Genomic DNA, 19,326 nt, shown 5'->3' with positions numbered 1-19,326 from the left:
TGGTTCTGGAGGACCTGAGTTATATGGAAAGATTGGATAGGTTAGGATTTTATTCCTTGGAACATAAAAGATTGAGTGGAGACTTGATAGAGATATTCAAAAATTATGAGGGGTATAGATCGGGTAAATGCAAGCAGGCTTTTTCCACTGAGGTTTTGTGGGACTACAACTTTAGGTCATGGATTAAGGGTGAAAGGTGAAAACTTTAAGGGGAACATGAGGTGAAACTTCTTCATTCAGAGACTCATGAGAGTGTGGATTGAGCTGCCAGTGTAAGTGGTACATGTGAGCTCTATTTCAATGTTTAAGAGAAGTTTGGATAGATATGTGGATGGTTGGAGTAAGGAAGGCTATGGTCCCAGTGCAGGTCGATGATCATAGGCAGTTTAAATAGCTCAGCATGTACTAGATGGGCCAAAGGGCATGTTTCTATATTGTACTTTTCTATTACTCTAAATAACCAGTGCAAAAAAAGAACAAAGAATGCTCAGCTGTAAACAGTAAGCAGCAGTCTAACGTAGGTATTACGGTTATCCAGGTGATCCAAGACTGAGTGGAGAGCCAGTGAGATCGTATCTGCTGTAGATTGATTGCAGCAATAAGCAAATTGCAGGGGTCCAGGTCCTTGCTTAAGCAGGAGTTGATTCTGGCCATGACGAACCTCAACAGTAGATATGAGTGCAACTGGACGATAGATGTTGAGGTGGCTCAACCTGCTGTTCATGGACCCTGGTGTGACTGTCACCTTTTTGATGCAGGTAGGAATCTCTGAATGTAGCAGTGAGCTCTCCCTATGTGCTTTTCCCTGCAGCCATAGAAGATGTAGCACCTCTCCCTACACCTTTCTCAGCACTATCCAGGGACCTGAACCGCCCTTCAGTGTGAGGCAGAGATTCATATGCATCTCCTCCAACATTGTCTACTGCATTTGATGCTCTTGATGTTTCCTCCGCTTTGGTAAGACCAAGTGCAGACTAGACGACCGCTTTGACAAATACCTGCTCTCTGTCCACAATAACATGAACACTTCTTCAAGAATCCTTCAGTTAACTTGTTCCTTCTCTGTCCCTTTGCCTTTTCTTCTGACTACTCAGAACATAGAACAGTACAGCACACGAGTAGCCTTTTATGCCAAAATTTCTTCTGCTTGTACATGATCTGCATTCCTCCATTCCCTGCATATCCATGTGTCTTAACAGATTTTTAAACACCTTTATTATATCTGCTTCCACCAAGACCCCCGGCAGCCCATTCCAGGTACATCATGTTTTTTTAAAACAAAATTTACACAGCTCCTTTAAACTTTCTGCATCTCACCTTAAATGCATGTCCTCTAATACCCTGGGGAGATAAGTTTTTATGCCTTTTCAAAATCATATAAAATTTTCTCCAATCTCCCCTTAGTCTCTGATGCTCTAGGGAAAACAACCCAGGTTTGTCCAGCTTCTCCTTTCAGATCATGCCCTTGAGGCAGCTTCGTGATAGACCTCTTCTGCACCCTTTCCAAAGACTCCACATCCTTCCTGTCATGGGGAGACCAGAATTGCACACTATACTCCAGTGCAGCCCTACAAAGGTCTATATGGTTCATTCTTATACACTGCCAATGTCCATCCACTGCTCAAGCCTTATCGCCAGTTTCTTTCCTCTTCATCTGCTCGCCCCATTTCCCTTATCTAGTTCCATGTTCCACCTTCCATTCCTATCAAACTGCATCACTTGTAGCCCTTTGATGTTCTACGTATCTCATCCCAGCTTCTTGTCACCATTTTCATTCTTCCTTCCACCATCTGCCAATCAATACATCCCAACTGGATTTCCCTATCTTTTGCCCCACTCCTTCTCCTCCCCTCTACTCTGTTCGGTCAAGGTGAGGGGTTTCAACCCATTGAGTTCCTTGAGTAGTTTGTTTTTGCTCCAGACAAGAACAACTGCAGTCTTTTGTATCCCCTATGTGACTGCACTGAAAATTTCTCCTTACATCAAAGCAAATAATTTAGTAAGTTATCATTTTGGCTATTACCTTACTCAACAAAAAGTGAGTAACTTTATAAGAAATCTATATAAAACCTGCTTTGGGAAATCAAGGAAATGTATGGGGTTCCTCAGTGAAAGCAACAATAGGCAGTTAGGGAAGATGCTAAGTTGGCCTTCATTGTTAGAGGTTTTGCATACAGGATTGTGTGTGTTAGGATACAGTTATACAGGGCCTCAGTGAGAATGAATCTCAAATGCAGAGTGAAGTCCTTTATTACATTAAGGAAGGCTATACCTGCTATATAGTGAGTGCAGCAAAGATTTACCAGTGATTCCTGGATAGCAGAACTATCTTTTGCAAAAAGGTTAGTCAGCTAGGTCTGTACTCACCAGTTTAGATGTATGAAAGACTATCGTATGGAAAAGTGAAAATTCTGATTAGATATAACAGCAGGATACAATTGGTTGTTTCCCTGGTGGGTCAAAACTGAGAAGTTCACATCTCGGGATACTGTGTCAAGTATATAGAACTTGATATAAATATAAGTATATAGAAAGGAGGCAAAAGGTAGTGAACTTGTGGAATCCTTTACCGTGGAAAGCAATGGAGACCAAGATGCTGAAAATATTTAAGAAAGAAGGAGACACAATAAAATATCAAGTAGAATGACAAAGAAGCAGAATATAGTATTATTTAAAACATAGAGCAGTACAGCACTGTATGGCCCAAGATGTTGTGCCAACCTATTCCAAGATCAAGCTAACCCTTCCATCCTATGTAGTCCTCAGTTTTTCTTTCATCTATATGCCTATCTAAGTGTCTCTTAAAAATGTCTCTAATGTATCTTGCCTTTACCACTAGCCCCAGCATGCACTTCCCACTCTCTGTCTGTCACATTCAACCCTATACTTTCCTCCAATCACCTTAAAAGTATGTCAACTCATATTAGCCATTGCCACCCTAGGAATAAGGCAGTCTGTATGTCTCATATGATCTTATACACCTCTATCAAGTCTCCTCATCCTTTTTTCCTAAGAGAAAAGCCCTAGCTTGCTCAATCTTACTTCACAAGACATGTTTTCTAATCCAGGCAGCAGCCTTGTAAACGTGTGTACTCTCTAAAGCTTCTATATCCTTTAAATAATGAAGCAACAAGAATGGAGCACAATGCTAACCAGAGTTTCATAGAGCTGCAACATTACTTCATGGCTCTTGAACTCAATCCCCCGACTAATGAAGGCCAACTTGCCATACACCCTATCAACTTGTATGGAAACTTTGAAGAATCTTTTACCCCAAGATCCCTGTGTTCCTCTACACTACTAAGAATCATGCCATTAACTTTGGACTTTGTTATCAAGTTTGATCTTCCAAAGTGTATGACTTCACACTTCTCTGGATTGAACTCCATCTGCCACATCTTAGCTCAGAATCCTATCAATGTTCCACTGTTGGCTATGACAACCTCCTACATGTCCACAACACCATCAATCTTAGTGTCACCTTGTGACAAAAAATTTGCCATGATCATATTGAATGGTGGAGCAAACTCACAGACTGACACTACTTTCTACATTTTTGTGTTAATAACAAGTGTTTTATAATTCAGAGTTCAGTTCTCTCATACATCTTCTTATGTCAATGCAACATAGCACAATCAAAGTCCTTAAACTACCCATTGGATATAGCATCAATATTAGATTTGTATATTCTGACCTGGAAATATCCCTCAAAAACAATTGATTTCTGCATTTACTGCACATAGATTTCAGGGATTAAATGGACAGGCTGTTTTAAAAACAGTACAACTTTCACATTCTGTTTGAAAAATTCCAGTTGTTAGCTAAACAATTTTTGCCCAATTTAAGAGCTAAAGGGCTGAAATACTCAAAAATTTATTCCAAAAGAAAGCTAAGGTTTGTCTTTTACAGAATTTTTTATGAACTTCATTCCAAACAGAGTATTGCATGTTAGTAGCAAATTGTTTAGCTTTAAGATATAATAATCTATTTCAACAGCACCATATTTGATAATATTTAACAGATGTGTTAGCTTATTTTTTAAGTGAGCATATCTTTAGAATTGTGTTTGCCAGTCAAAGTGCAAACATAAAGCAAAGGTTGATTTTATTACTTTACATCTTGCAGTAAATTATCTATTCTTACAGAATTACAGTTAGATTGGGGCGATTCATTGAAAGGTATGATGAGGTTAAGTAGTGACTAACATATTAGGAACTGCAACAGTTTGCCGTCCTTTCTGGCACAAAACAACTCAAAGTGGCTGACAAAAGGATAGTATTGATTCCAAGGAGAAGTCATATAATGAAGCAAGACTTGAGAACTGACGGCAACCTAGAGTAATATTGGACCAAGATAGATAAAGAAAGCATAAGCAGTACAAGAGTAAACCTGAAAGGAAGATCAAACCAGATGATAAAGAGTTTTCAATAAATATATAACAAGAGAAGGATTAAGGAAGACAAATGTAATCTTTCACCATCTGAAACTGGAGAATTCATAATGATAAACAAAAAGTTGTTAGAGCAATTAAACAAATACTTGGTTTTGCCTTTATGGACACAGATAACTTCCCAGACAAGTTAGGAAAGCAAGAGTAATCAAATGAAGAAATTTAGAGGCCTGAGTTAGAGTGAGGGGTTCAGCAGACTAGGACTTCATTACTTGGAGTATAGAATAATGAAAAGTGACCTTTTAGGGGTGTAGAAAATCATGAGGGTCAAAGATAGGGTGAATGCAAAGTCTTTTTCCCCAGGCAAAAGGAATCAAAAAACCCTGAAGCATAGATTTAAAAAGAGGTTGTCCCAGAGGAGCATCTTCTTCAAGCAGAGGGTGATGCTTTCATGAATGAGCTGCCAGAGAAAGAAGTTCAGACAGTACAATAATGGAATTTAAAAAACATTTGGATAAGTACATGGGTAGAGGTTGTTCACAGGGACACGGGCAAAATGTTAGCAAATCAAATTATGTTAGGTGGGCACCTTGGTTGGCATGGTTGAGTTAGCCTGGAAGGCCTGTTTCCATGATGTGTTACTCTATGTCTCTAAGTAAATAAACAGTAGCGGAAAGATTAATGGGATTAAGAGAAATATATCCTCTGGACCTGATGATCTGCATTCTAGAGGGCTGAAAAGGATTGGTTGTCATCTTCCAAAATTTCTGTGGTTTATAAGACTGTTCCCGTATATTGGAGGGATGGCAAGTAAAACCCCACTGATTAGTAAAGGAAGAAAACACAGGGAGCTATAAACCTGTTAGCCTAACATTAGTTGTCGGGAAACGCTTTATTGTTAAGGAGATTGACAGAATAAGGCACTTGGGAAATATTGAGGTGACTAGACAAAGTACAGATTTATAAAAGGTAAATTGTGTTTGACAAGTCAAACCAGCTAGATCTTTCTGAGAATGAAACTGGTAGAATAGAAAAAGGGGATTTGGAATGTTTGGATTTTCAAAAGACCTTTGATAAAGACCCATTTTAAAGATTAATGTGTAGAATTGAAGCATGTGGGGGTAATAGATTGAAAAAGAAAACAGTGGGAATAAATGAGACTTTTTCAGGAAGGCAGTGACTACTGGGTACTGCAGACATTAGTGCATGTACCTCAGCTACTCACAATATATATAAATGATATGGATGAGAGAACCAAATAAGTCACTAAATATCTACATGACACAAAATTGTGTAGGGTTGTGAGGAGGATGCCAAGATACTTAAAGGTGATTTATGTAAGTTGAGTGATCAGGCATATTCTAAACAGGTTGTATAATGTGCATATACTGTACGTAGGAAATAGCAGGAAAAAACAGAAAATACAAATTATTTAGAAGATTGGTGCAACCTGCTGTTAAGAAAGCAGATAATATGTTGACCTTTATTGCAAGAGGTTTTGAATGCAAGGTTATGATGTCTTATACACTTTTACATGGTCTTGGTGAGATCACTCCTGAAGTGTGGCATGCAATTTTGGTCTCCGTACTTAATAAGAAAGAAAATACTTGTGCATAGAGTTCGTGCATCACCAGAGTAATTCCTGGGATGGAAGGACCCATGAGGAGAGAATGGGTTGTCTAGGTCTGTGTTCTCCAGTATTTAAGAAATTGTGAGCAGATCTCAATTAAATGAACAAAATTCCAAGAATGATGGACACGTTGAATGTAAGGAGGATGTTACCCCTGGCTGAGGTGCCTGGAACCAGGGATCATAGTGTTAACAGTACTGACCTATATAACGCAGCTCCACTATCATTCTATCCCATCCCTCATACACAGCCCATAACACTCCATTTTTTTTCTTTCATCCTATCTGTGAATCTCTTACATATCCTTATTGCATCAGCCTCTACCACCATCTTTTTCAGTGTGCTTTAGTCTTAGTGGACTGAGGAGACTGAGACAGTGGACTGAGATGAGGAGACAGTTCTTCACCTGAAGGGTGCTTAGCCTATGGAATTTTCTACCACTCGTCAGCAGACTAATTTATTGATTATATTTATAAAGGTAGATCAACTCTAGTCAGAAAAGGAATATGGAGGAAGAACAAGAACATGTAGGAAATGACCTTTCCATTTATTTTATTTTCATTTCACTAAATTTGCCCGTTTTTGTTATTGGTTTGTCATTTAGCTCTCCAAACCAATGCTACAATGCAGCAACATAGAAATTGATCTGTGACCTGTGACAAAAATCTGTCAGTATAAAATTTGAAGTTAGTCATTGACATGGCCATTAACTGTCTGAAGAGAATTCTAAATTCTGTCAACCTTTTACAAATAAAATAGTTAAGCTGCAAATTTCCAGGAAGCATAACCCCAATTTGTGCAATCTCTCGTAGTAATTTAGTCCTTATCATTCTGATAAGACTCCCTTGAGTTCCATTTATCCTTCCTTGATGTGGTATCCAAACACTGAGATTTGATCAGGGGGTCTGGAAGGTTATGAAAATAATTTATGCATTGTTTAGACTTCTTGAAAATCAAGTTTTAATATTTCAAAATATTGTTTCTTAATCATTTTAGATTGAAATTGGCCGACTGTTTAGGAGGAATAATCACCAATTACTGGTATAATTCCAAAGGTTAAAGCTGTAATATTTTATCAGCTTTACTGTTAGAGTTTGCTTACTCATTAAAGTAAATATATCCTTATCATACAATTGTTCATTTTCAGGAAGATGACATCTATTTATATGGCCCCCTAAACTTTTAGGACTTTGGAAGTAATCCTTGTTATCTCATTGTAGAAAAGCATTATTCCATCAAACCTTAATTTTTATCAGCAACTCCCTCTCATAATTGCCAGGTCATGTCTGCATCATTTGTGAGATTGTGGTGCCAAAAAACATGAAAGGAAAAACACATGATTTTTGTGGACAATCCATATTGCTGCTTATAAGCGTTGTTCTCCTAAAGATTTTCCTTTTCAATATTAAATTTGACAGATTTTACTTTTTTGTTTAGATTGATTTGTTTAACCTTGATTTCAAGGATCATTGAGAAAATCCTTTCTCAAGAGATGCTGACTAAGTTGTATGAAAATTACTTGTTTTCTTGTTAAAGTTCATGGACTGCTAGTAACCTTAGTAAATACATTTTTTAATAATTCACAATTTCTCCTTCAAGCATTCTATTCTACTTGAAGCTTAATTCACCAATCTCCTTATCTTAGTACTGCACTATCATTCAGAATTTTCAATGCATTGCACTTAGTGTGCTCATATCCTCACCTACCTTGTCCCAGCAGTTTCCAGCAGGCATTTTTCCTTTTTGTTTTTAACAGATTACTTTGATTTTGCTTTTTAAACATCTTTCATTTCATTTGCATAGCCCTTTGTGACATGTTTGATTATATTTGTTCTGAAACACGTTGGTGACTTTATCACCCATGCCATTGAATTATTTTCCTTATTCACACTTGATTTATCTTTTTCCTTTCTTTTGCTCTTTTTCTCACGCTCTCAACCTTGGGTCTAAACTAGCTGTTTTCCCCTGTGTCTCTCTTTTCTTCCAGTCCAATCTCACTCTTTTCCCCTCCTATCACTCAAACCGGGCCACTGATGATGCTATTGTTTTGGTCCTCCGCTCTGTCCTGTCCTACCCAGAAAATTAAGCTTCATGTGCTAGGACTTCATCAACTTCAAAGTTTTAAGATGATCATCCTGTGGAGGCTGGTAGGTAAACTGTTCTTGTTGGTACTCAAGATCCCAGACAGTCTGAGTTGGCAACAACATCTCCAGCTCCATCACGCTGAGCACTGGTGTCCCCCAGGGCTGTGTGTTCTGCCGGCTGCTGTTCATGGTGCTGATTTACAACTGCACTGCTAGATCCAGCTCAAACTGCACCATTAACTTCACTGATAATAGAACAGAGGTTAGCTTTATTGACAACAAAGATAAGTCAACATCAGAGAGGCTTGTCAAATGGTGTGAGAACAACAACCTGAGTCTTAATGTGGACAAGACAGAAGAGATAATTGTGAACTTCAGGAAGGCACGGGTCAACCACTCTCCATTGCACATTACTGTCTCTGCCGGGACGAAAATAAAGTGCACAGAGTTCCTAGGTGTGCACATAATGGATGATCTAACGTGGGCCCACTACACCACCTCATTAGTCAAGAAGGCAGAGCAGTGTCTGCACTTTCTGAGGAGACTAAGATGTGCAAGGCTCCCTGTCCTCATTCTAACAGCATTCTACAGGAGCACCATTAAGTGCATCCTGTCCGGCTGCGTCATTGTGTGGTAGGGAAGCATCAGGGCAAAACCCTACGAGGATCTCCATAGTCTCCCTGCTCCTATTTGCTGTGAGCATTGTATATGAAAGGTCTGAAGCATTGGTGAGGATTCGTACCACCCCTCCCATAATCTCTTTGACACACTATCATCAAGAAGGTACAGGAACATCACTAGGACTACCAGACTGGTTAACAGCTTCTTTCCTCAGGCTGTGAGAGTAATGAATGACTCTTACCACAACTGAGGTCTCATTCCTTGGACAATGAGCTGTTTATTCTACTGTTCACTGTTTCCCTGTGTTGCATACTTCACATGCGTTTAAATTGTATTTTATTAATTTATTTGTGGTGATATATTGTTTTATATGCTGTGTGTGATATTTGTATTGTGGGTGTATCAAGGTCCAGAAGAAAGTTGTTTCATTTGGTTGTACATTCAGATGATAATAAACTTGAACTCGCTTTATACCAGATAAATTGCCACTGTTTAGTATTTGTGAAGTACTAATTGATTTTTTTTTTAGAAGCTTGTTCTACATATTTTCATTTATGTTTAGTTTTTGAGCACTTCAGTATCAATCGTAACCATTTGTCTTATACTGGTCAGCCACTGCCCTCTGGATGGTTCGTGGCTAGCATCTTTCAGTTGAGTTCTGACGTGAAATCGACATAAATCATTAAAGAATTTTCTATTCAGAGTAACACTCACTTCAATTTGTGAGACACTTTGTGTAATTCATGATCATGCCATAAAATACAAGGTTTGTGTGTACCTACGGCAGGCATTTAAAATGAAAAGCATGTTGTCTATACTGCCACCTGCTGATTCATCTCCTTTAACCACCAAACAATCTGTCAACTTGTTGCATCCTTTGTTTCTGTTTTGAAGCTTTCTTCATTCCCTCTTGTAGGATGTTATGGAATTATTTCACTATTGTGTTATCTTGGAGTTTATAATATAGTGCACTCACATTGACAGTGATGAAATGCTTTGAAAGGTTGGTCATAACTAGACTGAACTCCTGCCTCAGGAAGGATCTGGACCCATTGCAATTTGTGTATCACCACAATAGGTCAATGGCAGATGCAATCTCAATGGCTCTCTACGTGGCTTTAGACCACCTAGACAACACAAACACCTATGTCAGGATGCTGTTCATCGACTACAGCTCAACTTTTAATACCGTCATTCCCACAATCCCGATTGAGAAGTTGCAGAACTGAGCCTCTGTACCTCCCTCTACCATTGGATCCTTGACTTTCTAACTGGAAGACCACAATTTGTGCAGAGTGGTGACAACATATCCTCCTCGCTGATGATCAACACTGGCACGCCTCAGCGGTGTGTGCTTAGCCCGCTGCTCTACTCTCTATATATCCATGACTGTGTGGGTAGGCATAACTCAAATACCATTTATAAATTTGTTGATGATACAGCCATTGTTGGTAGAATCTCAGGTGGTGACGAGAAGGCGTACAGGAGTGAGATATGCCAACTAGTGGAGTAGTGCTGCAGCAACAACCTGGCACTCAATGCCAGTAAGATGAAAGAGCTAATTCTCTCAATGCCAGTAAGATGAAAGAGCTGATTCTCTCAATGCCAGTAAGATGAAAGAGATGGACTTCCAGAAGGGTAAGACGAAGGAACACATACCAATCCTCATAGAGTGATCAGAAGTGGAGAAAGTGAGCAGCTTCATGTTCCTGGGTGTCAAGTTCTCTGATGATCTAACCTGGTCCCAACTTATCAATGTATTTATAAAGAAAGCAGGACAGTGGCTATACTTTGTTAGGAGTTTGCAGAGATTTGGCATGTCAACAAATACACTCAAAAGCTTCTATAGTTGCACTGTGGAGAGCATTCTGACAGGCTGCATCACTGTCTGGTATGGAGGGGCTACTGCACAGGACCGAAAGAAGCTGCAGAAGGTTGTAAATCTAGTCAGCTCCATCTTGGGCACCAGCCTACAAAGTACCCAAGACATCTTTAGGGAGCGGTGTCTCAGAAAGGCAGCGTCCGTTATTTAGGACCTCCAGCACTTTGGGCATGCCCTTTTCTTACTGTTACCATCAGGTAGGAGGTACAGAAGCCTGAAGGCACACACTCAGCAATTCAGGAACAGCTTCTTTCTCTCCACCATCTGATTCCTAAATGGACATTGAATCTTTGGACACTACCTCACTTTTTTTTTAGTATACAGTATTTTCTGTTTTTGCATGTTTTTAAATCTATTCAATATATATAATTGATTTACTCTTTTGTTTATTATTTTTTTATTTTATTTATTATTTTTTTTCTCCGCTAGATTATGTATTGCATTGAACTGATGCTGCTAAATTAACAAATTTCATGTCACATGCTGGGGATAATAAACATTCTGATTCTTATAGCACAAACACGAGGAAATCTGCAGATGCTGGAAATTCAAACAGCAACACACACAAAATGCTGGTGGAACACAGCAGGCCAGGCAGCATCGTGTTCCACCAGCATTTTGTGTCTGATTCTTATTCATGTTTTAAGTGGCAATTCACAAATGGGAAATGATTAGATACCAGGTATGTCTTCTTAAACAAAACGAGGGAGAATATATCCTACATATTTGCTGTTTGCCATCTAGATATTCAGTGCCATTGATTGAGGCTTAGGAATTGGAGATTTGCACTTCATTTTGGTCAATACTGCCAAGAGTCTGAGGCTGTACCTCAAAGAATAGAATATGTTGAAATCTCAGTGTCATGGGATATCAGCTTGTATATTGTTGCAACAATATAATCCTTTTGAGGTAGTTTTCAGTATGCAGTGTTTTGAGAGTTTCAGTCCTCAGTTTTGTGTTTCATCATTGACGCTGGGTGGGGTTCCTTGGACAGCTCTTTTCAAACCTTGACATCTTCCAGCAGAAAGACAAGGGCAGCAAAAGCATGGAAACTCTACTTCCACGAAACTGCCCTCTAAAGCACACGCCGACCTGACTTTGAAATATATTGTTATTACTTCACTATTGCTGGGTCAAAGTCCCACAGAGCTCTGCCTAATGTAGAGAGTATACCCACACTTCAAGGAATGCAGGTGCAGAAAAGACATCTCAAGGGCATTTAGGGATAAGCTATTAAATCCTGGCTTGGCCCACATCCCTTGAATTAATCATCGTTAAAAATAGGTCGGACCTTGTAACTTTTCTATCACAAAGTGTGTACTTTCACCAGTAATTCATTTTCCACCTCAGCCAAAGTTATTTCTTCATCATTTGTTAATTTAACCTTTTCAAAGATTACCATTCAGCCTCTACCTTGACCTGACCCTGATCAAGACCTGTGTGGTTTAGTGTGTGTCTTCAAAAACACACTTTACATATCCCTACCAAGAGCCATGGATGAACTGAGAGATGTAGTCTGCTGAGGGTTAGATCTGTGGCATTCAAGACCGGTGGTCCAGAGCTTTACAAGAAATCCAAGTAGGACCTGCAGAAGGCTATTTTAAGATTGAAAAAGCAATTCTGATTGAAGTGAGAGATGGAATTGAATGCATATCGGTTCTGGTAGTCTTTGCAAGTCATTACTTCGTAGAAAACAAATCCTAACATTATTAATGACTGTGATGCTTCAGTCTCAGATGAGCTTAATGCATTTTATGCACACTTTGAAAGGGGGAATAAAATTACTCCTGTGTGAATCCTGCAGCATCTGGTAATCCGGTAATCTGTCTCAGAGGCCTATGGCAAAATTGCTTTCATAAGGGTGAACTCTCATAAGGCATCAGGACCTGGTGGTCTACCTGGTAGGGCATTAAAAACTTGTGCCAACCAACTGGCTGGAGTGTTCAAGGACATCTTCAATCTCTCACTGCTACATTGTAGGTTCCCACCCACTTCAGAAGGGCGACAATCATACCAATGTCCAAGAAGAGCTGGGTGAGCTGCCTCAACAACTATTGCCCAGATGCACTCACATCTATGGTGATGAAGTGCTTTGAGAACTTGATCATGCTCAGAATTAACTCCTGCCTAAGCAAGAACATGGACCCATTGCACACAATTGACACAATAAGTCTATCGTTGATGCAATTTCACTGGTTCTCTACTTAGCCTTGGATCACCTGCACAATAGTAACACGTATGTCAAGTTGTTCATTGATTACAGCTCAGCATTCAACACAATCATCTCCTCCGTACTAATCAATAAGCTCCAACACCAGGGCCCCTGAACTCCCCTCTGCAAGTGGATCCTTGACTTCCTCATCTGGAGACCACGGTCAGTGCAGATCGGAAATAACATATCATTTTCACTGACAGTCAACAGTGGTGCACCTTAAGGATACATGCTTGGCCCACTGCTGTACTCTATACCCATGATGGTGCGTTGAGCCAAGGCTCAAACACTATAAATTTGCTGATGACACAACTAATGTTCACAGAATTTCAGATAGTGTTGAGGAACCATAAACTGACTGGAGGGAGTTAGATCACTTGTTTGAGTGGTGTTGAAACAACAATCTTGCACTCAGTGTTATTAAGACCAAGGAATTGCTTGTGGACTTCATCAAGGGGAAATCGAGGGAGCATATGCCAATCCTTATTGAGGGATCAACAGTGGAAAGGGTGAGCAGTTTGAAGTTCCTGGGTATCAACATCTCTGAAGGTCTATCCTGGGCCCAACATATTGATGCTATTACAAAGAAGGCATACAATTGAGGAGACTTGGTATGTCAGCAAATACTCTCTTAAATTTCTATAGATGTACCGTGAAGAGCATTCTAACTGATTGCATCACCATCTGGTATGGAAGAAGTTTCAGAAAGTTGGAAACTATGCCAGCTTCGTCATGGGAATTAGCCCTCCCCAGCATCAAGGACATCTTCAAAAGACAATGCCTCAAAAGGTGGCGTCCGTTATTAAGGGTCCCTATCACCCAGAACATGCCCTCTTCTCACTGAAACCATCAAGGAGGTGGTACAGGAGCCTGAAGACACACACTTTGGGAACTGTTTCTTCCCCACTACTATCAGATTTCTGAATGGACAACAAACCCATGTACACTACCTCGCCTTTTCTCTTTTTCAACTCTCTTTTTGTGCCACTTATATAATTTAATTATTCTGATTACACAGCACAAGAACACACCCTTTGACCCACAATGTCTGTGCCGTACTTCTCCATTTCCTGAATATTCATGTGTCCCCCAAGAAGCCTCTTGAATGGCACTATCATACCTTTTTCCACCACCACCCCTGGCAGCCCTGCCACTCTCTGTAACTAAAACATCCTCCTCTCACCTTAAATCTATGCCATTTAGTATTTGACATATCTATCCTGGGAAATGCATTCTAGCTGTGTACCCTATCTATGCCTCCCATAATTTTATAAATGACTATTAACTGTCCTCTCAGTCTCCCAACTCTCCAAAGAAAACATCCCAAGTGTTCTAATACCTTCTAATCCAGGCAACATTCTGTTAAGTCTCTTGTACACCCTCTTCAAAGTTTTTATACCCTTCCTACAATGTGGTGACTGGAACTGCACACAATACTCCAAGTGCAGCCTAACTGAAGCTGATAAAACTGCATCATGACTTCTTGACTTTTGGACTTTATGTGGTCTGTTTTGGGTCCTGCCATTAATTGCATACATTTGACCTCCAAAAATGCAACATTACTCATTTACCCAGACTGAACTCCATGTGTCATCTCTGTCTGTAACTAACCTATCTATATCCTGCTGAACCCTTTGGCAGCCTTCTTCACTGTTTGCAACTCCACCAATTTTTGCATCTCCTGCAGACTTACTAACCAGCCATCTACATTTTTCTCCAAGTCAACAGAGGTCCCAACACCAATCCCTGTGAACACTAGTCACAAATCTCCTTTCAGAGTAAGTCCCTTGAACTACTATGCTCAGCTCTTCAAGAACCCAATACCATCTCCTTGATGTCAAAATGCCCTAGAATATTAGAAGACACCAAGCCAGTCACACTGTCCTCCATATCCTTCACATTAATGAATATTCTATGCTCCCTAATTACCCTCTTATTTTTATTGTATATGGAAAATGCTTGGCATTCTCCTTAATCATACTTGCTGCAGACATTTCATGTCCTCTTTTGGCCCTCCTAATTCCTTGCTTTACTTATGTTTTCTTTCTTTTGGACTAAATTTACAATCTCCTGTCATCCAAGGTTCCCTTACCTTACCATCTTTGTCCTTCCTTCTTACCTTCTGGAACATGCCTACCCTGAATTCTAGCCAGTTTCTCTTTAAATGACTGCTATTTGTCAAATGTGGACTCTCCACATGTTGAATTTTAAATAGCAACTGCTCACAATTTACTCTCCCAGGCTCCTACCTAATAGTGCTGTAATTTTCCCTGCCGCAATTTAATACTTTCCTCCTAGATCCAGACTTTTTATTCATAACTATCTTCAGCTTCAGCTCAGCTCCTTCAAAACCTTGCTCCTTTTCTCCTATTCCTTCAGTGTCACAGGGCCCCAGTGCTTTAGATTTGAACCCTGTGTTTAAATTACAGTAAGTTTTCTTTCGTCATCAATTGCAGCTTTCTTCAGCTCAGAAAGAACTGAAGCCAGGTTTCTGGCAGCAGGTGCACCAACATCACTCTCACATATGCATTCTTACTTTCTCTTCATAGCTCTTAGCTCAGAGCCTCGCTTTATTCCAGTACTACACCTCAAACGCATGTTATGACCAAACATCCTGGGCAAATGCTTTGACCCTATTGATTTTAATCTGATTATGCTTCTTCGAAAATCTTTGGAAGAGAAGAAGAAAACACTGAAAAGTAAAATGTGAAAAAGGTGCTATGTGGTTAAAATCGTAACTTTATATTTCTAAAATGTCTGTATTTTCATATATATATGTAAAAAGCAAGGTTTATGTGTATCTTCTTAACATCTCCTTTTCTTTCTAGATGTAGATAATGTTGCCGATGTGTACCTTGAGGGAAAGGATCAGCTGGGGGGCTGGTTTCAGTCATCTCTGCTTACCAGTGTGGTAGTGCAAAAGCAGGTTCCATTTAGGTAAGTATTTCACAGCTTTCAATAGTCAGTAACAGAAAATTGATTACAACCCCCTTACCGAGATCGTGTATAAACTTTGCTCATTAGCTAACTCTGCCAATGCCCATCGAGTTGGCCTAGCTTGAAGGATTTTCACCTCATTCCTCAAAAGCTCTACGTCTGTGGCATCAGGGGTCACTTTAGCAGCAGAGGCTGCTACTGAAGACACTACTCGGCATTTTGGAAATGCTCCGCTTCTAAGTCATGTTTTCCTCTCTAATTTCTGGGTAACTTGGTAAAATGGAGGAGGGCGCATCTTGTGGGTCATTCGAATACGTAGAGCAATCATGTCATGTGACAGCGTGCCCTTCACAACTTGCTCCACCCTCAAGCAATTTCTCTCAGACAGTGGAATGCCCCCCTTTGTGGCACAAACAGTGCAGTAGTTTCTCCAACCTGGAGGCAGGCAGCTTCTCTCCTTGCTCTTGGAATGTGTGCCTAAACTTCATCATAAGATTGGCTGAACTTTCAGTAGTGCCAAAAGCATCTTTCAGAGCTTGCACATAATTAGCTAACGTGGTTAATGGATTTTCTGCCTTTAGAAACCTCACTATACCAGCCACTAGACTCTTTAAACTCTCTACTGGTCTCTGTCTTTTCATATTATCTGAGCACTACCATTCATTCCAGTGACTGAGATGTCTGCTCAGCTCAAGCCACATATTCTTCTTTTCCATCAGGTGTGGGCTTTAACTACAGAGAACATTATCAGTCTACGATAACTTTGGCTCTCTGCAGGTACACTTTGGCATTTATCAGCCAGTGATGTAATAGCCGAAACCAGCTCAGAACTTAAATCAAACAACTGAAGGACTTACTAGACTTCTCACATCAGACAACTCTTTTCCATCACTTCACAAAAACAAGAAGAACTTGGCTTTAAAGTCTTCACCCTCAGCTACATTTCTCCCTTCTCTAGAGATATGAACTGGCCATGGTCCTGCCTCTCCAGGTGCCCCCTATCCTATCGGGCAGCACGACTTCATTCACATCACTGGTGGTCTGTACTAACATGACATCCGTACCAGCTAATTGCGCAAAACACCATTTAATCAGTATTACTTTCCCCACACTTTTACAGAATTCAGCGCTCTTAGTAGCAGTTTGTTGGGAATTCAGACATACACCCCGCTCACAACACAAGCATTACATGTGACTACCCTCTTCATATTGCACCAGACCTTATTCCTCACGGCCTCTATAATTATGTACCTTAATTACAACACACCTCATTTTCCACAAACGCTAGTTTAAACCCTGGCTTAACACACAAATAAACTGCTTAATCAATCCTTATATAGCATCCAAACTCCGGACAAGCACCCCACAAAGTAACCCCCTTACCAGGCTCAGTAGCTAACTCTACTAACAGCCACATGACTCAGCGGTAAGAAGGGCACCTTCCACACATCTGGGGTCACACATCTGAGGTTGGTATGATTTGAGTTTAACCAAGCAGGAAAGTTAAGATGTTCCAATTAAGGAACGTTGATTGTAACGGATGCGTGTAAATATTGTCCCATGCAAAGTTATCATTCGCCAGAAAATTAACAGATCATATAATATTACAAAGAAAATGTATATTTACTAATAGTTCAACAAAGGAAACAAAAAAATAAAAGGGACTATTACAGTTAAACCAGTCCAATGTACACATAAACGTTGGAGCTCATTTCTGGAGTAGACAGGTGTATCCTCTACTCACACGCTGAACCCATGTTCTACGTGAAAGACACCAGCCACCATTCGAACTTCCCTCAAAGACCATCTCGAACATGGCACTTCCTCCTTCGAACCATTCATCTGCACAAAGCACTTCTTAAAACAGGGTCTCTCCTTCGAATGTTGTTCATTCGGCATCTTCCCTTGTGCCCCACTCTGCAGCACCTGCCCAGCTCTCTCGAATGTTCCATGGCATCCCACTGGGCAGAAAGTTACAACACATTACCAAGCCAACCTCGGTTGGCTAACCCAACATTCCTAATTTGGACAACATGGCTCCTTAATCTTTAGCCAAAGCTAAAACACATTACCAGCAGGGCACACTGCTTTTGCAGAAAACAGCTAAAATAAAAATACCTCACAGCATAGCAGTAGAAATCTTAACCAGGGCATTAAATTATGCTTTAAGGTGAAATGTTTTATATTTTACCTGTTCTCTGACACAGCAGACCTTGAATTTTCAGATTACTTTGGCAATTTTATGTTATGCCAAACCTAAGTAAGGTCACACCATGAGTTATAGAAATAAGATGTGCAAAACACTGCAGATGCTGGAATCTGAACTAACAACGAAAATATTTTGGAAATACCCAGCAGGTCAGATAGCATCTCAGATATAGTTAATGTTTCAGGATGTTGTTACTGGAGAGTTAATGGTTAACTCTTTCTTTCCATAGCTGCTGCTTGACCTGCTGAGTATTTTCAATAATTTTCTGCTTTTAGTTTAGAAATAAAGCAGTTCCTTTGATGCTCTGTAGACCCTACGGCAGATGATGATGGTTGCCTTCCAGCTGGTTGTCTATTGCTTACCTAAAGGTGCCCCAGTAGAGTAAATGCTTGTGCTTTTTTGAAAATAATGTTCTCATATTCCATTAACCTAGCTTTGTTAGTACTTTCTATTGCTGAGTATTTGAATCTGTACTACTATTTTAGAACAAAGCAAGCCATTAAGTTTGATCAGCTGTGACAGAACTTCAAAATGAATCACTGGCATTTTTATTAGATCTACCAAAATGCAATTCCTTTGGTTTTCTGGTGAAATTATCCTGTTCCTATACCACTTGCTTTTCAGGCAGTGAAAGCTAACAAGCTTGTTCCAGGCTATTTACTCTTTATTCCACCGTCCAGGTTAAATTCTTCTGTTGCCTACAGATTTAAATAATTTCTATGTTCTTGGTTACAAATTTTGGAAGAAATATTAAGGAAAAGTTATTAATTTTTTGTTGTTAGAAAACTAATTATCCATGGATTTACCCTCAATGAAACCGGTGAGAAGATGTCTAAATCATTGGGAAATGTGGTGGATCCTGACGTTGTTATTAATGGAGGCCAGGTAAGGTAATCTTTTGTCACTTGTAGAAAAAAAAAACTTTTTAAAGACTTATTGATACCATGTGCAATTCATTCATAAATCTAATAGGATGAAAAATATTTAAATGTTTTTAGCATGACTGCAGTGGATTTTATACTTGAATGTTATAACCATCCTGCTTACTTGAGCTAGACATGATGATGCATTGATGGTGTCTTTCTTCAGTGTTAAGGTAGTGTAGGACATAGAACTGGAGAAAATCTGCAGATGCTGGAAATCTAAGCAACACACACAAAATGCAGGAGGAACTCAGCAGGCCAGGCAGCATCTATGCAAAAAAGTGCAGTTGACATTTTGGGCTGAGATCCTTCAGTAAGATTGGAGAAAAAAATGATAAGATTTAAAAGGTGGGAGGGGGAGAGATTGAGACAGGGGAGGGAGGTATCAGAAATGGACCAGGTAAATGTGAGGGCAGGGTGGAAGTTGGAAGCAAAGTT

At 39.8% G+C, this 19,326-nt stretch overlaps 1 protein-coding gene across 1 annotated transcript in view; it reads left to right on the top strand.

Annotated features, from left to right (window-relative positions):
* The window catches only part of iars2 (isoleucyl-tRNA synthetase 2, mitochondrial), a 103,816-nt gene that overhangs the window by 55,387 nt on the left and 29,103 nt on the right, over nucleotides 1-19,326 (top strand). The window contains exons 15-16 of the mRNA XM_073050795.1: nucleotides 15,648-15,756; nucleotides 18,748-18,850. Coding sequence (XP_072906896.1) covers nucleotides 15,648-15,756; nucleotides 18,748-18,850 — 212 coding nt within the window. The remainder of the gene's footprint in view (nucleotides 1-15,647; nucleotides 15,757-18,747; nucleotides 18,851-19,326) is intronic.

This window comes from Hemitrygon akajei, chromosome 7, assembly GCF_048418815.1.
Source record: "Hemitrygon akajei chromosome 7, sHemAka1.3, whole genome shotgun sequence".
NCBI classification, from domain to species: Eukaryota; Metazoa; Chordata; class Chondrichthyes; order Myliobatiformes; family Dasyatidae; genus Hemitrygon; species Hemitrygon akajei.
The sequence above is the reverse complement of the archived record's forward strand: the minus strand, read 5'-3'. Positions and strand labels throughout refer to the sequence as shown.